This window comes from Vigna radiata, chromosome 3 (assembly GCF_000741045.1).
Source record: "Vigna radiata var. radiata cultivar VC1973A chromosome 3, Vradiata_ver6, whole genome shotgun sequence".
Classification (NCBI taxonomy): domain Eukaryota; kingdom Viridiplantae; phylum Streptophyta; class Magnoliopsida; order Fabales; family Fabaceae; genus Vigna; species Vigna radiata.
Genome location: NC_028353.1, coordinates 7,282,974 through 7,308,897, shown reverse-complemented (window position 1 = coordinate 7,308,897; position 25,924 = coordinate 7,282,974). Strand labels below are relative to the sequence as shown.

General features: G+C 35.1%; 2 protein-coding genes and 1 pseudogene across 4 annotated transcripts; 1 reads left to right on the top strand and 2 right to left on the bottom strand.

Moving 5' to 3' along the window:
* Positions 1–472: 472 nt before the first annotated feature.
* LOC106757682 (homeobox protein LUMINIDEPENDENS) lies at positions 473–8,943 on the bottom strand. The gene is made up of 13 exons (XM_014640428.2): positions 8,527–8,943; positions 8,222–8,249; positions 7,988–8,118; positions 7,361–7,704; positions 7,178–7,271; positions 6,994–7,087; positions 6,185–6,311; positions 6,053–6,104; positions 5,927–5,970; positions 5,683–5,771; positions 4,791–5,213; positions 2,203–2,750; positions 473–1,661 (listed from the first exon to the last, which is right to left on the bottom strand). The coding sequence occupies exons 1-13, from the start codon at positions 8,698–8,700 to the stop codon at positions 744–746; spliced, it is 3,066 nt and encodes a 1,021-aa protein (XP_014495914.1). The 5' UTR covers positions 8,701–8,943; the 3' UTR covers positions 473–743.
* Positions 8,944–11,970: 3,027 nt separating this feature from the next.
* Positions 11,971–23,969, bottom strand: LOC106757564. Of its 3 annotated transcripts, XM_022779322.1 has the most exons (15): positions 23,368–23,969; positions 22,445–22,517; positions 22,224–22,354; positions 21,671–22,072; positions 20,250–21,577; positions 19,345–19,751; positions 17,380–19,229; positions 17,137–17,297; positions 16,737–16,897; positions 15,873–16,036; positions 14,676–14,891; positions 14,090–14,606; positions 13,832–13,986; positions 13,643–13,726; positions 11,971–12,197 (listed from the first exon to the last, which is right to left on the bottom strand). In XM_022779322.1, exons 1-11 carry the CDS (start codon positions 23,545–23,547, stop codon positions 14,697–14,699), a joined length of 5,052 nt encoding a protein of 1,683 aa, XP_022635043.1. In that variant the 5' UTR covers positions 23,548–23,969; the 3' UTR covers positions 11,971–12,197; positions 13,643–13,726; positions 13,832–13,986; positions 14,090–14,606; positions 14,676–14,696. The 3 variants fall into 3 exon arrangements, with proteins under 3 accessions (XP_022635043.1, XP_014495730.1, XP_014495731.1); XM_014640244.2 differs by having other exon boundaries at positions 14,090–14,891; XM_014640245.2 differs by having other exon boundaries at positions 13,643–13,718; positions 14,090–14,891.
* LOC106756961 lies at positions 12,131–14,263 on the top strand (annotated as a pseudogene).
* Positions 23,970–25,924: the final 1,955 nt, after the last annotated feature.

Here is a 25,924-nt window from a genome sequence, read left to right as displayed (position 1 = left end):
AATCTCCGTTTCTTAATTAGCAAATTTTTCTCATAATTTGTAATATGATTAATTTAAACCAATGATTAAAAGTATATTAATTAAATAAACTAGTGGCACGTGTCTGTTTTATTGTAGATAATCAATTTAATTAAAAAAATAACTAAACTTACATAAGTAGTAATTTAATTAAAAATAAAATAATGAAATAATTATCTTAATTTAAAAATAATTAAGTTTATATTAAAAGTTATTTAAACGATAAAAGTAAAAATATAATTATTTTATTTTAAAATAACAATATATATGAGTTCCAAGCATCAAATTTATGATTTTGATGCGTTACCAATTTCCTTATCCCAAAAGTGATTGACCGGTTTCAAGAAGTCAATGAAATTTAACGGAACTCACTTTAACTTGTTATCTAAAGGCCGGAAATAGCCACCAAAATGCTCAACTATTGACTAAGCCTAATATTTAAAAAAAAAAAGAATGAAACAGAAACAATCCTTTCTGGGTAAATTTTAGTTTTGTAATATTCTTTTTACAATTAATAAGTGAGACTCATTAGCCATTACACTCTAGATACTACAAATGTAGAACAGCGTCCTTTTCCAACAATCATTGCATGGTGATGATGTGGTTAAGATCCATCTGCACTCTCCAATAACAAGAAATATATTGCTATCAGAATTCAATCCAATTCTATACATCCGGAAAATTAATGAGTCGGATAAAATCACAAATCAATCTGAGCACAAAACTTATCGCCTCTGATCATGCCACTTTCTATTTCCCTGCCTGTCAGGGTCCCAGTGTTCAGAAGAACCCCTCTGTCTTGACCATTCAGGTCTATGATTTCTTCCATGATTCACTCTGGAATCTGGGTAGTTTCTACCTGGTATATACCTAGGATTTCTAGTTGGACTATTTTCAGGACTCCATGATTCAAAATCTTCCCCTCCTTGATTATTTCTATCCCAAAAACCAGATTGCCTGGATCCCCCAACCATTGTATTATAGTTAGGATTTCTTTGAGAACTGAATGGAATGTCTTGCCTAATTCTCCACGCGCTTTCAGACCCATGGTCTGATTTTTCGGTTTGTGGTGGGTAGGAACGGCTAGGGTTTCGATACGGAGGTTCAATGTAATGGGCTTCCTGGACTATATGTTGTTGATGTCTTTGCTGCTGTGAGACTGAATTTGACGGCGTTGGTGAGGGTAGCTTGAAGGATGACTGTGGGAAGGAATTCGACACACCCTCGTGTTGTACACTCAGACTATGTACGGGTTTTACATAATTGGTGCCATTACCCCGCATTGCTACAGCTGAATGAGTGCCAGAATAGTTAACTGAAGGTGCATTGGTAGTGATTAAGTTCTTCTTCATGGTTAAACCTACATTTGAGGATGGTATTTGTACATGCCCCAGTGGTTGTTGTTTTTCAGGATTAACATTAGTTGCCTGATGCAGTGAATATGGAGAAACTGTTGTGTTTGAGAGATGCCTCGAAGATGAAACCACAACTGCTGGCTGTTGCCTTAGTGCAGTAGTGCTAGTCATGGGAATCTGAGTTAGTAAGTTGGTAGTTGTCACTGCAGCATGGTTCTGGATAATTCTGTCAGATGCTACACTTCGCCGTGAAAAGGGGTTTTTTGATGCTTCTGAGCTCCATCCATTCTGAAAAGTTAATAAAATGGGAGCACATTAGTTAATGCAGTAACCAATACTTTTTTTTTTTTTATAATTGATGAAAATATTAAGGATTTCAAAGATCTTATCACGTTGAAAATTGTAAAATGTACGAAAATATTGAGGGGCTTTTCACGACATTTTGGTCAGGCCAAGTGTCTCAACATCGTAAAGCATCACACAATTGGCTACTCTAAATGCCAGTAGAACTACTCCAAGGGAAGTAGGGAACCCTGTCTTGCCTAAATTAGCTATTTGCTCATATAGACTATTTATTTGGTGCCACGCAAGGACCTGACCGTGCAAAATCTTGTCATATAAAAAGCAAAAGAAAAACTTAGAAATCAATTGATTTATCTCAATTTGGCCCAGCCTATGCTATTATATTAAAGTGTTAGACGCTCTACACTCTCAACACGTATAAGCCAACATGGCTAAAGTGGGGTGTGCATGGCACTGTAATAGGAGACATCAGGAATGATGATAAGATCTTTGACAAATAGTGGTAGTATGAACTCAAATCACGCACCGTTCTTGGATCGCTTAAAGGGGTTGGAGATGGGAGCGAAACTTCCACCTTATCGGGGGCTTTTACACTCGTGCCATAGCTCCCATTTGTATTTTCACTTAAACCCAAGTTCGCACCTCCTCTCTTGATCATGTCAAGCAGCTTCACTACGTCTTCACCCGGTATGCTACCCGCTTGTCCAGAAGTTAAGGCAAATACCAACTCTGGATTTTTCAGCAGTACGGCAAGCAATTCTAAATCAGGCTCAGCAGGAGCCACACTTGTCGAAGAAGTGGAGGCCACCCCTTCAACAGTATGAGCTACAACCTGATTGGGGGAAACTGCTATGTCTGCACCGTCACCATCTGGTAACTGTTCAATAGGAATTTCCAATGTCAAAGTGTCATCATAGTCCATTTCAATGTCCCAAGGCTCCTTGGGGTTAGGTGGGATTTCTTGGATAGTTTTATATATAGTTTCCTTTTCCCTGCGTTCTCTGTTTCTCTGGACATCAACCTCTTTGCTGTTTCCCCCGCCACCAACGCTCCAGCTATCTTTAAGTTCCACTTCTGCAAAATAAGGAAAAAGGAACCAAAAAGGAAATATTTAAAACCAAAGAAAAATGGGTTCCAGAAACTTGAGAAAGGTGTTGATTACTTGAGTTACACCTTAGAAGAATCATAAAAATGATAGAAAAATTAAAATTTATATCTCATTTCCACACCTTGTGTAGTACCTCAAATATATCGTGTAAAGTTATTTCATGCAAACATCCAATTTTGTGTCTGAAACATTCGATCAGCGCCACAGCCAAATTCAAGAACAGTGACTGAAATTTCAAAATCTGGGCCGTTTTCCTATGGTGATAACTAGAAATAATCCATGACCAGATAACCTTGTAACTGTAATACTAGAAACTTGCCCCCATCACAACATTGCCAATTTTATTTATATATTACCAGATTTACAAATTAATGTACAAAAATCAAGCCCCAGATGAGGCAATTTTTTCATGATAAATGGAAAAGGAATAAAAGATAATCAAGCTGGTCATATTCGTTTATTATAACGATCACAGTACCAAATACACCAGACAGTACCACAGAATTCACCAAGCGAAAACGGATCCTTGCTGTTTACAGTCCCTGTATATGTCGCGGCTAACCAAATTAAAGTTATAGACGCCAATCAACACTCAGATTGGATTAATTCGGTGCTGTAATTCATATCATGGCAGGTTGCAGTTTATATATACTCGAGACTTGCACGTTGCAACCGCAGTCATAACCTATACTACGTTTATAAATATTAATTACAAACTCATTCGTCCCACATATAAATGAATTACAAACTGTGCTCCACTCAGATCTGTGGTCATATTGCAAATTACAAAGGAATATCGCTACCCCAAATGAAACAAATATAACCTGGACGTGGAATAACACATGGAAAAGAGCTCCCTTTTTTATCTCATAATCAAAATTTCTTCCTATTTTTATTCATTAAATGTAAGAAAATAATGAAATTAAATTTTAGAGTCTAATGTGTTCGCGTGTATGCTTAAAATTAACTTTGAAAGTCAAATGTGTCCCCACCTGTGCCTAATACTGAATTACGGGGGCTTGGAACCCGTTGTATTTTAAGTGAGAATTATTTAATTTTAATGTATCTTTGGCCTGCATTATGGCATATACTTCTATCATTACTATTACTACACATCAATATCTCGGGATCATTGATCCTAGTGAAGCACCGATTTCCTTGTTGCCTTCCTCATTATAGCAAAAATAAAAGCATGGATTAATACCAGGCCACGCTCAAACCAATTCATCCATGCTTTAACTTTTGTTCCCTCCCATGAATCATGGCAAAGATGTAAAGGAACATATGTAAGGAACAGAGAGCATCAAATATCGACACATTTGAATTTTTTTACAATAAATTCGGATTGTAAAATTATTGCTTTTAAAAATATTGTAACAATGATCTACATCTTAATACCAATTTGTAGAACTGATCATGTCCCTGAGATCACCTCAATATTTAGTATAGCTCGTCGTAGACAATTATAAGTCCTCAAACGACATATTTTTAAGCCCATTCTTTATAAGAGATTTAGGAGTATCACGCCATTTTATCACAATTGTGCAGATAAGATGTAAGGGAAATCAATCAGAAACATTGTCCGAAATTTTAGAAATAGAGGAAAATCCCAAAATCCTCAAACAAATCCGTTAGTATTTGAAACTAAAAAACTCAAGTTGTACATTTGTATGGCAATGTTTTATTAATCTCTTGAACAATACTAAATATTTAGGCGTATTTACAACTGCTCAATATACAGAACATGAGGTTAGACCATGACTCTTGCTCTATTTATATATAGGGTCAATAGAGTTAGCAAAGAAGCATCCGCTGTTTCCCAAAAAAATGTGCAGGAAATTGACTAAGATATACCTCTTTTTAATTCAACGTCCTGTCAATATGCTATTTTCTCAATATGTCTTTTCATTCATTTATCGGCTGAGTTTCCCCAATTTTCTAGCCTAATATTATAGGACGTAAATTTGATATATTTGATGAAACCAACAAAAGAATTGCAAATGTACCTGCTGGTGTTTTCCATGGTGTCTGAATCCTCATGCACTTCTCCCAGAGAGGTTCTTTCACATCCACTTTCGGTTTTGAATAAGCCTCCAGCCTATTGCTGGTTTTAGAGGCAAGTAACAAAGGTTTCTTGTTTTCATCAATTTTGGGAGTAGGAACTTTAGAAGAGCAAGCTGCAATACTGGCAGGAATTGTCTGAGGTTGTTTATTCAGACTATCAATCTTTGTTTCTTTACTTTCTTTTGAACCGGATTTCCCATACTTATTCTGCATAAATAAAGCACGCATTTTTGCTTTCTGGATATCATCAGCAGACATGGGCCGACCTTGACTTACAGACCCTGCTCTTGTCACCTGTGAACTTCTGCTAACTGACTTCTGGCCTGGCTGTTCCACCAATTGCACTTTTCGGCGCTCTCTAGATTCTGTTAGAGGGGTTAAGGAATAGAAAAGAGATATAGCCTACATTTCGCATGACTCAACAACTGACAATATTCTCTTCAATGCATTATAGTTGATTAAAATTTATTGAGAATCGCAGTAAATAAGTAGCGCCAACATCATCACATAAATCTAAAAATTTTAGCCAATAATAATGTATTAAAATAAAGCATGTCAGATAATGTGCTGTTAGCATTTATCACAAGTAACACAGCACTTTCATCCTTGAAACACTGACACTATATAGGTCCTCTTCGATGATAATATTTTGACATCAAAATAGTCAACGTGTTATAGTTCACTATAGCCAAATTTATATCATTCAATAATCAAATATACTATTTGAGGACCAATTAGGTATGCAAGTCAATTTGATAAAATGCTTTCAAGGATCAAATTGGGCATTAATTCCAATTTCACCAGTTAGTAAGCTTGTCACAAACACAAGGATACGAGATGAAGAAACACCAAATGTAGACTTTTTATTAGAATCATCCAAGCTAGGAGGCAACAATTTCGCAGCTTGTGGAGATCCCAGTTTCCTGAACAGGGAAGAAAAAACAAAAAGCACTTTCAAAACTAGCAAAAGCAAAGACAATTATCTCAAACAAGTATAGCATAAAACTATTAAGAGAAAGATTTATTCAAATGAATGAAAACAGATTAATGGAAGCAATCACGAACAACCTACAAATACCTGAAATTGTCCAGAGATTCGGTTGAAAGTGAAAGAAAGTCTTCCTGAGAGCAAGAAAGAAGCAGCTAAGAAATATGCAAACCGAAAAGGAGTTGCTAGCTGAAACTTATATAAGAAAACACTTACAGGAACATCAATATTGGAATGCCATGATTCAGAGCCCACAAATTGACCAATACTGCAAAAAGTAGAAACCATATAATAATTGAGAAAGAATGTCTAAACAAATTGTTCATGGAAAAGAGAATGCAAGCTTGCCTCTGAGAAATCAACTCTTTATGCCCATCACTAGAAGGCCTAACACCATTGGGCTTCTTTATTACTTGGTTCCTCGCTAATAATTTGCTCCACTTTGATAACAAAATCCTAGCCCTGTTTGATATGTCTGATCCCCAAATCAGTGAGATTATAATTCAAAAAGTTTATCAAGTTATTAAAATAAGTGGCTCAAACAGCACTGGTACGAAATTAAGATTTGACGCTAATAACAGACATTGAACAAAATGAGAAGGAAGAAGTGTTACATCAGTCAACCAGAACACGACTTATACATCTCAGAATAAATTAAGGTATATCTTATCTACTATTTACTGTCTGATAACATTTAAAGGAAGAACTAGATTCAATTGTCAACTCCTCTTTCCTCCTACCTATCTTGCTCCTTCAAATATCACTAACAGCATAGCAAGCCGCAACTAATGAATGAAAACCTGGACTTCATATTCAAAATGAATATTAAATCCCAAACACAGGTCTCTGATCGACATTCCACAATATGAAAACAAAAACAATGAAACAGGCATATATGACAACTTGGAACCAGCGCTGTCACTATAGGAATAGTTGCCATGACCAAACAGGCTAACCACGTGCTAAGGTGTTTCTTTCTACTTCAAGAAAATGTCCTAGGCTGTTATCAAATATTAGCTCGTTGCAGTTATCATCAAATACATGTTATCCAGGTAAATCCAAGGACAGTATCAATAGACACCAAGAGGAAAGGGGAAGCATTGGGAACAGAAGAGGTCGAGTGTGATGAGAACTGAGCCAGAAAAAGATAAGCACACCTGATGTCCTGTAGAACCGAAGTTTATTTACACTCTGCAATATAGCTGATATGTGCATGGGAATGGCTTTATGTAAAGGCAAATGACAAAGAACCTGTAAAATAATTAACCAGAGAGTTAGATAGTATTCAGATATGCGTCAATTAAAAGCAACACAAAATATTAACCACGTATTTAGATTTACCTTCAAGATAAGAAGAAGGACACTGGTTTGCTCCTCAGCAGTTGCCTTACTCAGCCAAGTAGCTAAAGTTATTCCACCCCCTCTGCTCAAAAACCTACAAGCATACAGCAGAAAAACTAAATCAGAAAATATAAATTATTATAGTTCAATATTATCATGCTATTGAGAAAGCTAATTGTGTACCACAACAATACTGAAAAATTCTGTATCGTCAATATCCACTCCATCAATTTCTCTTGCCCGGAAAATGTCTCTTCTTGTTGCATTAAACTAAAAATATTATCAACAAAATGTTTATCTGAATCATCTAGGTCAGGCAAGGTTGCATCCTGTGTTGTACAAGATGCTTCTTCAGCACTGGATGGGATAGTAGAGTTTACGGAAGCTGGATTACTTAGTCTAACAGGATCAGGAATTATTTTATCATCGTGAGGATCTTCACAAGAATTGGAACCTAGTGCCCTCTCTTTTGAAAGCTGCACTAGTCTCCTCACTCTTGAGCGCTGCCCAGTGAAAAAGTCACGCACCTAAAACCAACATACAAAGATTCATAAATTTACGCAAATCAGTAACCAAGCAACACGTAATCTTAACATAAAATTCAAAAGTGAATACAACCCTCTTCTGCCTCAAAATGTATAATAGGTAATGATCTAATGACATCTTGGAAAGGACAACAATCTACAAACAAATGAGTAACAAGAAAGGCACTAAAAAAAATATACCTCCATACAACATCTCAAATACATAGATCATTGCACACGAACCGTCGTATAGAAAAAACTCAACAGAAAGTAAAGTAATATAAACCTGCGTCGCTGTGACACCAAATAAAGCACTGATCTCGCGCAACTCCTTTTTGCTAATAGAATCTTTAATCGAAAAAATTGATTGCATGTAATTTACAGCCTTTGGATTCAATAAATCCCTAGGTCTTTTTCCTGCAAATTTGGATTAAGTCAGAGACATTCAATATGAAACAAAGAATATAATTGTGTACAAGCTTGCCAAAAAAAAAAATCTTGAACCACCAAAAAAACCTACCAATTTTTATTGACAAAGCACCAGCTGCCTGCACCAAAAACAAACAAAAATTGAACAAAATCAGACACCTAAACGACGACGCCTTAAAATCACTTACTACAAAAGCAAAATTATAACCCGAATGTGTTCACAACTAATTCTACGAACGCTTCAAGAGTTCAAATGATTCCAAGTACACAGCACAACTCTGGAAACGAAACGAACTAAGAGGTTCTTCACTTTTTCCATTAACCAAAACTAAACAATGAGATTATAAACAAAGCTAAACAAACCAAGGAGAAAGATGAAAATCTTTGAGAACGCACCATTTCTTGAGAGAGAGGGTTGACGCCGGTGAGTTTGCATTGCGTGACGACGATTTCCTGAAACTGATCGATCTGGCTGTGGAAAAGATCTCTCTGCGAGAGCAAAAACTTTTGGAACGATTCCGCGGAGTTCCCAATCTCCTGCTCCGCAAAATCTTCGTTCCACGCATCCATCGTTGATAACGAAGATCGAAGTTCCCTCGATGCAATGCGTAGCTACACGCATTTAAGTTAAGATGATTGAATGAATCTCAATGTTTCTCTCTGGTTTCCAGTTCGGAACGGAACTGGTTAGGGTTTGGCTCCGAGCTAATTTTGGAGAGAGAAAGTCAGATAGAGTACTACTGTGTCGGATGAGACGAGAGAGAATTAGGCCATGTTCGGGACTTCGGTTGAATTTCAGGAATTACTTTTGAGGCTTATCGACCATTGATGTTAAAAAATATAATTTGTGTTTTTTATACTGAATTTATGTTTAAGAATTAATTAAACAAATAATTTCTGTACCACAAAATAAATAATTTATTGTACCGAAAATTAGATAATTTTTATCTTTTGTTTATTGTACCATTAGAAACATAAAACAAATCTATAATAATTACTAAAAGCTATTATGAGTTAATTAACTAATAATATCATATTTCCTCCCTTTCATATGCATGTGAAAAAACACAAATTGGTTAAATGTTTATCTTTTACTATTTCGTAATAACAAAAATAAGTAATTAATAAGATCAATCTTTTTATAATTTAATATTTAATTAAAATTATTTTCAACCAATTTTTTTTAAATAAATTACACTTGTTAAAATATTATTTTAACGATATATTTTATTTTCAATTCACTTTTACGTTTCATCATTTTTCTGATGTCATTCGTCTTCTCTCCAATGTCATTGGTCTTCAATCCAAAAACCAAAATAACCTAAAGTGTGTTTCTTTTAACTGAGTTTGTATATAATACAATGAAAATTCAACAATATTAAAACAATTTTTTACAACAAATTATATTTGAGATAAGGAAACACATTAGTTATAGTAATTTCTTTCGTGAACCAAATATACTGAGTTTGTTTGGAAAAAAAGTATTTGAATATATCAAAATTGAGTTTATTAATTCATTTATTATGTATTTTCACAAGTCTTAAAAAAAAGATAAAATTGATTATATTTGTTAAAATTTTATATGTACAACTATCAACCCACATCAAGGATCCCATGCTCCATTAAAAGAAAGAAAGAAAAAAAAAACTAATGTGAAAATAAAATAAACAATGGTATGAATAAATGCCTAGATTTTTTAGGACCATTTAGTCAACGCTCTTAAAGTAATTGCTACTGATTTCATATCAGCACAATAAATAATTTTGTATTTACCAAATCATACATTTTTCACCTTTTTTTCAAAATGTATAAATACTTTTAACTTTTGTGGAGTGGATAAGTTTTCTTTTCCTGTATAGTTTTTATGCCAGTGAAATATTGATATTCATATAATGTACTCATTTATAAGACAATACACTCTCGATAAAACATCAAGAAAATTATAATTCATTTTTATTTACTCTTTGTAATCATAATTATTCACTTATCCTCTCTAAACAATTTGTGAGAGTCAGGAATATTATACAATATTATATGTTTTAATTTTATATCACATTATTTTATAAAATAAATATTTCGGTTATGAGATCGAATCATTAATACCTTTACAATTTTTCTTGTGATGTCATTTAGTAACTGGTCGTCTAATATTTGTTTTTACTTCAGCATCGGGAAGGGGTAACGTGCCAAAAGTTTTTCGATGGTTAAATCAACAAATTGTTCATAGAAAATTCAAAGTAATGGTATTAAATGCACAACACCTACCTTCTATTTTTTATCTATATTTATAGTTTTTTAGATAGATCTCAGATCAGTGATATCTTAATATCGATCCAATCTCAGTCCATTGTCATTAATTATTATTTATCTCAATCATTGTAAATAAAACATGTTTATCGAGTATGGTCATACGTCTTTGGTTCTAGTTGTTTAGTTTTATCTATTGGTCCAACCGTATCCCTCCACTGCTTAGTCATTTTTCCTTTTTCTAAAATCATCTAAGTTATTCAATGTAGATTGTTATGTAGAGTTGTCTACTCCACGATACAATAAGAATATATAATAAAAATATCAAGAATAATATTGAAAAGCGAGATAAAAATTATAAACTTTGATTATCTAGAATAATGTTAAAAACCTCTAAATCTCTTTAGTTAACCTTTTATTTATAATTAATGGTAAGTTAAGACATATTTATATTAATTTGATATATAATACATTAATTTTTATATTTTTAGAAAAAAAAATACAAGAAGTAAAAAGAAAAACTAATGTCAAATAGATATAAAAAAAAATTATGTATGTTAAATTATAATTCTTTTTTATAGAATGCATAATGTAGTTAAGTACGTTAGATTAAGAAAAACTGAATCAAACTTGTTTGTTTGTTTCAATTGTGTATTTTTTTAATTCGGTAAGTGATAGACAAAACGATATTTTTGCCTTAGCTAATGAAAGACGTCATGAATTAACAAGAGAAAAAAATAGTAATTTTCAAAATTTAATAATTTTTTAGTTAATTAACATTGTCGAACATACCATTTTTCTAATGTTCCGAAAAATTATTTATATTTTAAAATATTAGGTTGTTGAGTAAATAGCTGTAAGAAATATAGACATATTTTTGTTTTCAATATAATAAATAAAATAAAGTATTAAAATTTTAACTCTTTTAATAATTTCAATAATTGTTTATACAAAAAATTAATATTAACAAAATATATTTTTTTCTTTATAAGTTTAAAATTCTTACTAATGAGATATTACCGTTAATTTTGTTTTCATTAAACAAATGTACTAATTATTATAGATTAAACGCGTTCAAATTAAATTAATAGTATTTAAATTTTTATATAAAATAATATTTTTTATTACGTTAAAAGTAAAAGTTTTACTTGTGTTGGATCGTTTAACCTCCATACAGGAGACAATAACATGCGAGATATACAAGATTATACACGAAATATCCTTATTTTTCTCTCTATTAGAACCTCACAATCGATCAGAGATAGACTTTAAATACAGTATATGAATGAAAACAATTCTTATGAAGCATCCAATTACCCTTTTATTGTTATTCATTTCTAATAAAATTTAATACAAATATTTATGATATAATCATAATTGAGTAATTAGATTGAAATTTTCTTACAATTCGGGAATTTGTCTGTAATATATTTTAACAACTCTAAATAAATATTGCCACGACTACAAAAGCCAAAATATACCCTTAATCTTCCGCTAAACTATTTTCAATTCTATACTCCATATAACTTACACACGACGCACCGAATGGCACTCGCCACTACACCAGAAGGGTGAAATATTAAGAAAGGTAGATGAATATAAAGCTATGTACATTATAAGAACAGGTAAGTTAGTAAAGTCAAAATTTAAAATTAAATGCCCAATACTAGCATCTGTTTTTTTTTTTAAAAAAGAATACAGTAAGACTGACTAAGGGAAAAGCAAGGAAAAGGATGAAGAAAAAAACTCCACCATGGCCAGTTACAGATTTGGCGAGCTAAACTCCAGGTCTATCTGGTATTTGCCCCAGTTGCTCAAACCTGCAACCACAGACACTGTTAAGTTGGCACCAAACGCTCACAAAGTGCAATAGGGCTAACTATTATATGATGGCACCACAAAAGCCAAATAAATACCAGCATCATGCACAGAGAAAAAAACCAGTAAGCAAGTATGAAACGGGATATATTCCATAATGAGCCGATCCTTTGAGAAAGACAAGTCTTAAGCTGGGTAATCAATAACTTGAATGACTTGTACAAACTTATCTATAGTTCTGGTAATTAGTTGCTGAGCTACACGTGTGAAACGCCTCATAATCTTGACACAGATCCTTTCAATCAAAGTAAAATTCTAGTGACTATGATCCAAATTGTCCATCCTTAGCCATTTCAGAACAGTAAACTAGACAAACTAAAAAATCAGCCTTTAGTATGAGAGATTAACACACATGTAAGGATTTGTATGCTTATTACTTTGGGGTCCCTTTGATGATCAAGATACAATGGGAATCTCTTACCTTGTAATAAATTGTTCGGTGAACTGATAAGATGATTTTCTTATCCTACTGTCTGTTCTGTATCATGTTAGTGCAATGTATTTTTTATCCAAAGGAGCAGCCTCGTTAAAAGGTAGCAAGATATGCAGAAACCTCCTATTCTCTCACTACCTTATCTTCATTACGACCACTATAATCATCACCACCCCGGGGCATCACCATTCTCATTGTCATTGCCATCATTCTAAACATTGCTTTCATCGTTGTTAGCACTCCCACTTCCATCACCTTTATTGTTGTTGCCACCACTCCCATGTACATCATCTTCGCCACAACAACCATCACTTCCATCATTCTTCTCAAAACTTTTGCTAACACTTGCACCATTGTCACTATCATTGTTACCAATATTATAATTTGTCATCATAATAATTACCAATGCAACGTCACCACTTATAATGTCGTTATTATTACTACCACCATCCTTATTACAACAACCACACCACCACCATGTTATTATCATTTCCATTACTACCACTATTATTATTACCATAACCATCACCATTATTGTAGCAACCATCTCATTTTTATAATTGTCATCACTATCACTAATTAATTTGACCACCACTGCCATTATCACTGCAACATATCGTTATGTAGTCTTGATCGTGGTAAGCAAAAAATTGCATATGATTAATATTTATTTTACTATTATCCTATCCCTTTTTATCCTGACCATTAAACAAACCCCTAATGTTCATTAAGGAGATTTTACCATTAAAATAGAGGCCAGTTAAAGAATTTATTTAAAATTTCCATCCTAATCATATCAAAATAGTTAATATAACATCTATTTAAGTTTCTCTACTTAAGCAAAATCCAGGTTTATATAAAATATGGAACACTTTACATAGAAATGTCTTAAGCAGTACACGTCAACACTTGTTTAGCAGCGATACGATCAATTGAACATAATGAAAAAAATACCTGAATGTTCTGCACGAATGTAGCAACAGCTTGCCCTGTCTTCAACTTGAATCTATATATTTTTTATTTACATCCACTGCGTCCCTTCAGGAAAAAAAGAAATGTAATTCAATCAAGTGTTAGGGATGCTTTGGCAATCACTTGGATAGCAAACAAAACGAATTTTACAAGACATGGGTATTTGTATACCGCTAAGTTGACAATTCATTTGCAGTAAATTGCCTGCCGCTTCAAAAGAATTCTTGCTGTACATCTCTCCTTTTTTATTTTCTGCTTGGTACTCTATCAACAAAATGAGTAAAGAATATTGTTCTACCCCTAATCCCAACATTGTACAAGACAACCTGCATGAGACAATATTCAAATCAGGAAAATAGTGGCCATTGAGAAATAAAATAAAAAGGATTCAGGAACACGAATGTTCTGGTATTAAGAAGAAATGCTCACTTTAGTTTGGCTCTCTTTGACTTTAATTTCCGGGAAGAGATTGGAAAGGGGAAGAAAATGCAGAACCACTATAGAAGCATGATTGCAGTAATACAAAATCCACAACTTCCTCTTTCCAGCAGTTACAACTTTACACATGTACAGATTGACAAAATAATAAACCCTCCGGAATGAGAAAAGGACATAAGAGAGCGCAAATAGTTTCAAACTTCTAAATCTATCCATATCCACCTATTATATCATCATCTTATAATCTGGAAGTAGCATCGTTCTAAATATCAATATAGCTCAGAATCTGCATTACAGAACCTTGCTTCTGAGGGCCTCCACGTTGTCTCGAGGATTGCAAGGATTTTATGTTTGTAAACAACAGAGAGCAACCAAATTCCTGACTGTAAACTGAGACTTTCATTTCACTGTCCACAGCAGCCATATCTATAGAGACAGTACTAGCTTCACCTGTTGACAAGATTGATTCGAGAGCCAACAAATAAACCTTGCCCTCCATAATTTCAGACTGTTTTTTGTCAGAGTTGAGATTTTGTACATGACCAAGAAACACATGTTCATAACTGACTAGAATCACCTTCTCAATAAAATGGATTCTTTAACGATTAATGGCCTCCACAGCAACCCGTACCAAACGAAGTAACCCTTCCACATCTTGAAAGCTAAAATCAAGAGCCTTTTTGATAGAGGAGATACCTTCTGCATTCTTGCCCACACCTAGGCTTGAATTAGCAGCTGCAAAAGCATTCCGTGATTTCCTTGATGCTTCCATGGCAAAAGTAACATCCTGAGCCTGCAATTGGTACATGCTTTTAATTCCAAATATCACAGCCTAAATAAGACACAACATTTGAGCTAGCATTTTAATTGTTAGTGCGGGCTTCCCGTTAGGCATGGCTGTAATAACTTTTGAAAGCACTAAAATCACAATCCAGGTCAGAAGACCATATGATCTTATTTATAGCATGCCCTAGCAGTCTGAAGAAGGAACAGAATAGGGATCAAATACATTGTATTGATGGCACACTAGATACCAGATTATTTATTAGGATGTCCGCTATAAAATTAGACCATAAAACCTATAAAAATAAGTCCGCAATACCAAAAATTTAGAACAGATTCAGCCTTAAAAATAAATCTCTGATATCTCCTTGATGAACGGCTCCCTTCATATTTTAAGGAAGTTACACACCTTCAATTGATTTAATGGGAAAATACTAGGATGCTTTGAATTTGACCGATTTTCTTATTTGCAGATTTCTTTGGCCATCCTTATGCACACATAATTGACTTCTCTTTCTTAATCTAGATATCAAAGGCTAAATTAAATGTACACATATATCATGTGTATGATTACATTGCTCCTTGAGATAGCTTGAAACAGATTATAAGGTATTTTGAGTCAAGTTCAAGGCTTACTGTGATTTATTATGCTGCATTTTTAATACTCTAATTTTATTAAGATTTTAGCACTCTTAAATTTTGCAGGATGCCACAATCCTCGATCAGATAAATTCAATCTTGCAAACTCTGTCATAGATCCTAACTAGGAACCTTCTTTCAGAGCTCGCGTGAAAGCATTTCCCAATATGACAACCAGCAAATTCACATAATCAACCATTCAAAGGAATGCAGAATTCAATTATTCTTCGTATTATTTATGTATGCCTTATCCTTGACTATGTTTCCTGTAAGTTGTTTAAGGCAATCAATGTGAGGAAGGGAGAGACTTTTGCCAAGATCATACTTCTGTGAACAAGAACTATATACTCACAAAACCGAGCAATCGCACAAAATTAGGACGATGTCGTGCAGCAACAACATGGTTTCCAGCTACTTGGGGCGAATTGACACTCTTAGATATGGTGACAACCTTTTCAGCAGCTGTAGAGTTGTTAACATTGTCAACATCAGAGGCAGATGACGATGGAGACTCACCTAACAAAAGAAACAAGGTTCAAAACAAAAGAGAGATCAGGATTAATCTACTCAAATTTCATCATTACGATGCCAATGACACTCCTGAGAAAGAGAAACAGTAGTTCATTAATGCGATGAAAGGAAAATAAAATTTAGACTTGTCTGTATCCACAAAATGAACCATATCTAACTTCTGTTTTCCCTTCTATTATTCATGGATTAAGGGTACATTTAGCAAGCAAAATAATTATTATCAAAAGTTAAGAGCTCATCCCATGAGAGCTTATCAGTAAATTTGGACTTTGAAGCTGACTGGATAGAGCTTAATTTTTCAAGTTTCTCCAAGAAACTTGAAAAAAAATAAAAACAGCTTATAATGCCATAAGCCATCCTCATAAAGTCCAAATTAGCTCCATGTAAACTCTACCAAACGTGCCTCCCTACCCCCATCCCGAAATTACAAACCACCAAAGAGGATATGTATCCATGATCAAACCATACAGAATGCTAGTCAAATGGACAATGTTCAGATAATCTATTATAATGAATGTGACATGATACTTTACAAAACTACCAGAATATTTAACACTTATTTGCCAATGCATAAAAACGGAGATGGGATTTGTTATGATATAGGACAAATCCAAAGAAACTGAGGACTTCAGAAAGAAAGAAAATTGCATCATGCGTATACAGTGAAAATCAACTAATTCATTACCAAGAGGAATCATTTGCAGTGTATTGTGCAACTCATGCCGATCTCTGCTTGCACTAGTGTGTGAAGAATATACTACCCTCATATATGCTACCTCCATGCATTTGTAGGCTAGTGCAGCTGAAGCCATGTCTTTTGATTTCTCATATTCGTGGGCACAAAACCTATATAAAGAATATATTGGATGGCATTATACAAAAAATCAATTATTTAAGGCAATGATATACAACATATAATCAACTGAAAGATATAATCATGCCAAGTACAATAATGAGGTTTGAAGGCATGCTTGCAACCTAATAAAACAATAGGTAAAGGAAAGAATATTTCAATGGGTACTTTAAACAAAATATGATATTTAAAACATATATAACCATGACTATAAAAAAAATCGTTGACTTACTCGCACAATTTTGCAGTGCTACTATACATTTGTTTTGATTGAATCATCTCACTGTGTTTAGAATTATCACTGTTGCCAGATTCTAACAGAGAGGCTCCGTGAAGAAATTTGAGGGCTGCCTGGAAGTAAAGACTAGTGCTCTCACCAGTGGATCCAGAATGCTGTATGATCAAACCCAAAATTAGTAAAATAGGCATCAAGAAGAGCAAAATCATAATAGTCTAAAAGGGACAGCATAAAAACCTTAAGACGATCAGCCAGATGCTTAAGATCTTTAGCTTCTTTCACAGCATTGTTAGCAGCATGGCTGTAAGAATCCCTTCTAACTGGGCTAGGGGCATCAAGCTCCTTCGACCTGTGACCATTAAGTACAGGATTTCTTGAACCAGTTTGCTGATTTCCATTTTGATGATCAGTCTTTTTCGATTGCCTTTTTGGCAGCTTTGACACATCATCAACTTTGGAAGGGTCAACTTCAACATCACCATTTCCTTTATGTAAACCAACTGGTCGTGGGCATCGGCCCGATGTCTCAACTTGAGATCCTTCAGATGGCAATGATGACAACAGCTTCCCTTTTCCATGCACTTCTTGATCACCAGTTCTTTCCAACAGAGACCTCTTTGTGGATCTATCCGAGTCTGGCAACTGAGTCTGTGGGGGAGCATGAAATGCATCCTGTTTGCAAAGGACATCCACACTAACATCTTGAAAGTCATGACCTCGATTTAAGTGATTCTCTTTTTTCCTAGCCTCAATTTTCTCTGCATAATCTTTCTTGACACCGTGTATATTCTCACTTTGGTCAGGCTTGATCCCAAACTTCTCCTGCAACTTATTTTTTCCATCCTTATGCTTTGTCTCACCTAGAGGAGACTGATTTTTCAGTTGACTTGAAGAACTAGCATTCTTGACCTTATCTGCATGGGACTCTGACTTACAGCCGTCATTGTTGTCCTCCAAACCTGATTCTATGCCATTCTTCCTTGTATGAGACATATTAGCATGATAAACATCAGTTTTATCTTCACCTGGATGTTTAATATGCTCTTTGCCTGCATAGGTCCCATCTGGGACTATGGTGTCAACACCACCATTTGTACAATAGCTGGTTGTTTCAGCTTTAAGCTTAGTATCAGAAAAATTAACACCCTTGTCCTGAAAATCTGGCCTGTTGGCAATGGTGAAAGATTTATCCTTCCTGGCCGTTCCAGATCGATCACTTCCACCATCATCATCACGATTTGAGCATCTTCTTGGACTATCCAAAGCAGCAACATCACGTGAATCATCTTTCCCTATAATTTCCTTGTTTGAAAGCTTATCAGGATTTAAAACTCGGATGGGTGATGAAGACACTGATTCCACTGGTGAGCCCTTCACTTCCTGGAAGCTGGCTTTGGTTTTGTGAGAGCCAGAAACCTTAGAAGAGCTTGAAGTGGCAGCAACAGAAACCTGTAAAGACCCCAAGTCCCTTTTTGAACAGTCCATGCCATCCAAGCTCCGCTGTGACAGACTGCTCTCAGGGTTTTGCCTGAATTTCTGGTTCTTTGCATGACTAACTTTTTTGTCAGTTCTACCACTACCTTTACTGGTACTTGATTCTTTGCCTCCAGATTTTGAACTTTTTGCCTTCTTTTCCTTCCTTGAATCACTGAAATCATGCTCAGAAGTTTTGCTCTCCTGTATGCGAGGATTACCTGGGCTGTAAGTTATAGCATCCTGATATCCCTTCAGTTTCCTTTTTTTCACACTACCAATTGAATCACAATTCCCCAGATCCAGAGATCCCTCATCCAACGAACCCTGACCTTTATCTCTTGTGTTTTCAGCAGAAACTGGAATCCTGTCTTTTCTTGATTTGGAGTCCCTTGAAGAAGAGTGGGATTTCTGTCTTGGTCGATCTTTGCCAACTGAAGTAGTTGGAAAAGTGCTATTTGAACTTTGAACACCCACCTTCCTAGTAGTTCCACTCTGTTCTACCCACTCTTCATTGGTAGAATGAGCCTTGTCAGTCTTAGATTTCTTGGATGGCCTAGGAAAATCTTGATCATGATCCCTCCTGCTTTTGACCTTCATATTCTTTGTATCACCTGAGAACAAAATTCCAGAAATGATGATAACAGAGAAATTTACCAGGTCTTTGAACATCAACACTTTAGTTAATACTGAGCAGACAAACAAAAATGAATGTGCAGTTCAAGTTACCTCTGTCAGAACTGTGCTCCTGCGTCCTGTGCTTATTTTTGTGTTTCTCTGATGGAACATCAGCCTCACTCATGACAGGAGATTTGTTCACATCATTTAAACTCCTACTTTTCACTGCTGACGTGAAGTTTTTCTTCATAGGATATGAGGATTGAGAAAAGTTTTCTTTATTTGTAGAATTTGGTATCTCCTTCACAAACTTTTTCTTCCCCCCAGGTGCCACATGCACATCATTATTTAGCTGGTACTGGTTAGGATTCTGGGATGTTGGCATGGCTCCTCCCACCATAACACTGCCAGAGACATTTTGCAGGTTGCTTTGACCATCAAAAGGAGGTCCTTGGTATAATGCAATAAGTGCTTTAGTGGTTTCATCCTCGCTAAAGCTACACCGATTCATGTCCGGCCTGCATAGTTATGCATGCAATGTTAATTATCCATTATGACCATGTAAGAAGTTTCCATATAGGTTAACAAGCAATTTAGTTTCCCTAATACATATTTTTTCTTTCTGAAGGGAGATTTTGGATGTTCAAATGCATGGTAGGGGAGGATAGGTGGCCTGCTGGGGTATCAAACCTCCAAAATTCAAGACCACGCCCCAACCTTAAAAGTGCAGGGCTAGTTCCAACTGACAAACTCGTTAATATTAGGCCCTGTTTGGAGAAACTTAAACGAATCAAAGTTCTACATGAGTTAAAATCAACTTATGCCCTTCAGCTTCTGGATAAGTTAGTTAAGAGTGTTTCTATAATAGCTAATGTGCATAAGCTGATATTAACTTGTGAGTATTTTACCTTCCTATTTTATTCTCCTATAAGTGCTAGTGGATAAGTTCGTCCATACAAGGAATTAATAATTTGATTATGGAGAATAAAACATTTAGCCACTGAAACAGAACTTACAGCCAATTAAGCATACTACATAGCCACTTTTCGGGTAGGTTATCAGGATTTGTTCCAACAGGAAGAAGACGCCATTTATGACATCTGTCACATTGCACCCAATTATCTTCCATCTCAACAGGAGGTATCATTACAGGAATCCCTTTTCCACTCTCAGCATCGGTACCATTTGCATTTCCAGTGCACCAAATATTTGTGGCTGATTTAGGGTATATTTCAGCTGTTAACAGCTTATCAGCTTTCTTAGCACCTGGTCTCTCCTTTGCTCCAGAACTAGTTGTAGGTGCACTCCTCTCAGCCACCTCAGGTTCCTTTGGTTTTTCTTCAAATGGGGTCTCTAGCGAATCGATTCTGTCCTCCTCATCTTCCAATTCTCCAAAGAAATCTCTGTATGTATCTCGAGTCTTTCCAAGACTCTTTTGTGCTCTAACATCTTCATTCTCATTTTTTGATGCAGAACTATCATCAGAACTCCTTTTTGTTTTAGGAGCCGAAGAAGATCCGATCTTTTCTTTTTCCCTTTCCATAACCACGGTGTCATGACTTCCCTTTGCCTTCTTCTTACCAACCTGAACAGGATGTTCTGTCACAACAGGTATTGCCATACTGTCTTGTTCAGATAGGCTACCTCTCTGATTAGCCTTCTTAGGAGGCTCTTCAGTGTTTGATGCTGTCCTAACTTTGGAAACGTTCGATTCAGCCATTATTGAGTGGCAATTATTATCTCCTTGAGAATTTTCTTTCACTATATAGTCATCAAAAGGAACCTTATCTCCCACAACTTTTCTTCTTGAGCTTCCCTTCGTCCTTTCAGAAAACCCATTCACCTCAGTAGATGTTGGCTCCAGCCCTTCCTTTTGACCCTGACCAGAGAAGGTTTTCTCCCTCACCATAACTTTGTGGGTTTCCTTCAAAGAGTCACACGGCTCATCATCAGCCCTAACCAAGTCATCACTGAAAGAATATGAACTGGATAAAAGTGGAAGCTTCATAGTATTTGAAACTAGCTCCTCCATAGTTGATGCATCTGTACTTTGTTCCTTTCTTGACAACACTCCAGCATCAATCCGACCATTCTTCTTTGTAGAACCCTTGACTTCCATTGAGGATTCACAACCCTCCAGAGATTTCATTTTCCTACCATTTCCCCGTGACAATTTTCTATCTACTTTCACATTATTAGATTCATTTAGTGACATGTCAAAACTTTCTGCATCATCCATATGAACAAGACCAGGAATGCTATCTTTGGCACGCATTTCCTTTATGGTTAATTCAATGATACTTTCAGAAAGTGGTGACAATAGCTGAGGGAGGTCGGTCATAATCTGTTCCGAGACACCATAAAATATTCAATTAAACTCACCAAGATCAATAATGACTATAATAAAGGATAATCCAAATGCCAAAAGATAATTCACCTGAAGGATAATGGTTGGAGATTCAAAAGGAGTTTCATGAGGATCACGAGAAATCCCCTCACTTTCTGAGGGACTGTCATCCAGTGATGATGATGGTGACACATCCAGACCAATTTCACTGTATATCGCAGCATTTTTCCGTGTTGATAAATTATCTGGACCCATTTTGATTCGAACCTTCAGTGGCTTCTGGTCCGATGTGCTAGCAAATTTCTTGTTTAGAGACTCATGCTTAGAAGTGGATGTATCAACATTAGTGGTTATCGAGTACTTTTCTTGATGGGTTCCATCTTCCAGATAGAGACCCTTGTTTGCAGCCATCCTCAAAGAGTTACCAGAACCTGGGCCAAGTCTTGATGACTGAGTTCCAGTGGAACATTGTACAGCGTCACCCTGCCCACCCTGCAAGATACAATGTTAATTTCAAATGCGTTGAAAGTGATAAATAATACACAGGTAAGTCGTAAAACCTCAAATATAATAATCAATTCAGTTAAAAATAAATGTATCACAGTCACATAATGATATGCCCCATGTAGTGTAAGAAATTTACCTCTGGCAGCAAATTATTCGGAGATTTTGGTGTATTTTGACTATGATTTTTTTGTGGAGTTCTTGGATGAGACCAGACAGGAGATCGCTGATAGGTGGGCAAAAATGATCCATAACCACCATATTTTGCCCCTGAAATGATCAATTGTTTCTCAATATTATCCAGTAACCATTTAACGTTTAATCCTACATTAGATGAGTCTTGATTCTAACAAGACTTACCAAGACTCTCAGCAGACAGCCCACCCTCAAAATCCTTCTGAAAGTGTCCCAGAACATCTTGAATTTTTTCATCCTTTGGGAAAGAAAATTTAAAATGTAAAAATTCGATAGAGAAGAAAGAACAGTTATCAAAACAGGAACAGGACTAAATCTAACAGAAAAAATCCAATAGATGTAGACATATTCATTACATGGAAACAAACAGCAATTTATGATAACATGACGAAAAATTCTAAATGTGCCAAGTAGCCATCTCACAGTTGCCTCGATTTTCAAACTATATGTTCCTTCGATACACAACTTGCATTTTACGAGTTTTATGATCGAGAAACGGTAAAACACATAGTTCATGTTGTCTTGTACTTATGAATGACAATATAGACAAACGACTCTCCGGGACTTTGGGGCGTAGTGGATGACACTATATACAAGTCTATCAAGGGTAAAGGGCACTCCTAAACCATAAACATCAATTTACAAACAAAAGCACATAAATAACTCAACATTTAATTCTTCATGAAAGGAAAGGACAAGAAATCAAACAAGAAGCCAAAAAAGGGAAAGAAATCCTTTATATCACCAATCTGATTTAAACATTTCGACGGGCAGATCGAGCAGATTGATAAAAAAAATTCCTCAACAACCCAATGCATCAAGTTGACATCACAAAGACCACAAAAATTCAATATCTCCAATAACACTCTCGATGCTAACCACGTGTCAAACCGTATTCAACTCACAGCAAAGCACAATTCAGCAGTGCACACCCCACAACTAAACAACTTAAGCCAACCGCGGAAACAAAATTCAGGTCACGGATCTAACAAGGTAAAACAAGTGAACAGCAATAATTCCATACTTTAAAACCTACAAACTATACTTGGAATACCAGAGCAAGCAAAATCAAGTTAAAGGGGGCTTACAATGTAAGAGAGGGCAACATCGGGATCAACGGTGGCATCATAATCCTCGTGGTTCTGAAAGGAGCACGCCTCACCCTCTTCGAGCTCAGACTCCACCATCTCTCTCCTCCCAGCACCCAGCCCTAACCCCAACCCTAAACCCAGCCCCTTTATAGCATCCCTACCTCCTGCAGAAATCATCCAAAAAAATACCAAAAAATACAAAAATCAAACCCTTCAACTTAAACCTCCGCATTGAGAACCCTCCGTCCCAATCAAAATCCCACTTCCTCCTCGATCCATTCCTCAGAATCAAAATCCCACCCAAACAAATCACCCCCGCACGTAATTGAAAAATTCTACACGATCGCGGGCTCGCGTAGAAATCACAGCCTCAAATTTTCACAAAAATTTATTGCAAATTTGTCAGCACGACCTGCGACAATCTAAAAACCAATAAACCCGTGTTCGATTATTTGAAACGTTGAATCTTAGCTGGGATCGATCAACACAGAGTTTCTCTCTCTCTCTCCCTCTCACCGTGTCTCTGTTTTTGGTGAATACAGCAGCCGCGTTTTTTTTTCTTATTTTTCTTATTTTTCTTAAATTCTTTATTTATTTTGGTTATAAACAATATTTTAATCCCACGGTGGGAGAGAGAGAGAGAGAAACTAGTTGATAAGGAAAAAAAAAAAAAAAGTGCGATAGAAACCATTTTACCCCTTCACTCCCTCGTTTTTATATTTCCGCTTCAAACCCTCCAACTCTGTCCTAAAACTATCACTACTAACAAACCCAAACGCTTCGCCCGGCGCGTGCTCCTACTTCCAAAATTTTTATTTTCATTCCTTTACTTAGATAAACATAATTACATATTTAGAGTCCGAATTCGAGATTAAAAATTAAATTAAATTAACTTCTCCATTTTGCATAATCATATTTTATTTTAAAAAAAAATTTGGTGATCTTTGACCGTGATGGCCAGTTCAGACAATGAAAACAAGGCAAAGATTCTACTTTTGAAAATTTCACTACCTGTTATATTTATGATCGCATGTGTTTTCTCTTTAAAGGGCATTAATGCGAATTTGACGGCGTAAAAATAATGAGAGATTTTACGAATGAGAACATTTGACGGTTATGGAAATGGTGTCTCTAAAAATGATGAACACGCCAAGGGAATAATAGATTTGGTGATGCTTTGGTTCGTTGGGGTTCGTTAATTTTGTTAATTTTGGAAATGGTGTCTCTTCACCAGCTGCATAAACTTGTTCTTACATTTAAGTTTCCTTTTTTACGACACAATCATTCATTTACTGCTGCTTTGGTTTTAATTTTTATTCCCTTCAACACCTATTTACCAGTTTTGACAACATACCCTTGAAAGTTACTCAAGACCAACCTGCTTTCTTAATTACAAAGCTGTTTTCCCTCATTCATGGAGATAACAAAATGGAATGCTGCTTTTTCCTCTTTTTAAGAATTTTACTTTCTTAAAAAATATATTAAAAAGAAAAACTGGTATTTAAATTGCTTCCACTTCTAAATTAGGTAAAACTATTATTAAGATGTAGATGAACAACAACACTAATGTGAATATGTTGTTAATATTGAAGATAATACAAAATAAAATCAGCAGCAAAGAATCTGACTCTTTTATTATACATGCGTTGTGCATATATATCACACGTCAAGCAACATCTAACAGTTTTTAATTCTTATTTTCTGCTAAAAAAACTAAACTGTTCGAGTTTGTCCATTGTTGAAGAAACCTTCACCTTGTAAGTTTGAGGGCAAAGAAATGACATGGACACCCAACTTCTGAAAGAGTTCTTAACAACTTTTGAAAACATAGTCATTGTTCCATGAAGAAAAAAATTAAACTAATGTGTTTCTCCTTAAGTTTGATAGTTCAATAGTTAGTTAATTAGTAACTTGAGTTTTATACCAAAGTTCACTAATCATTAAATGTTTAGGGTAAGAGGTAGAAGGGACTGTGTTGTATTATTTGAAGTGCACTTTAATGTCGAAGTTAAATTAACATTTGATATAGTTAATCATTACTATAATAATAAAGGCATATACTTTTTTACTTTAAATTTTTATTTATAGATTTTGTGATGAGTTTTTTTATTCCAATTATAAATAATTATAATTTATTCATAAATTGATTAATATTAAAGTTAATTTATTAAGTTCAATTAATAACTAACGGTTTGGTGATTGACTAAACTTGTTATTCTATTTATCGATTTGGTGATTAGTCCAACTAATTTGTTTAGTGGCAATTCAATCTTATTGACTTACACTATGAGAATTGTGGAATGTAGACTCTTATTGACTTACACTATGAGAATTGTGGAATGTAGACTCTGAATTATAAGATGTATGACTAGTTAACTTGTTTGACATTTCAATTAAACTCGTTGATTTACATTTGTGATTAGTAAGTGATTGAACAAACTCACTAATCGACTATTTGAACTACGGTTAATCATTCAAAATAAAACTAATTAAATAATCACATAATATAATAAATATGACAAAGATAAAATATTTTAATTAAAGTACAATGGTT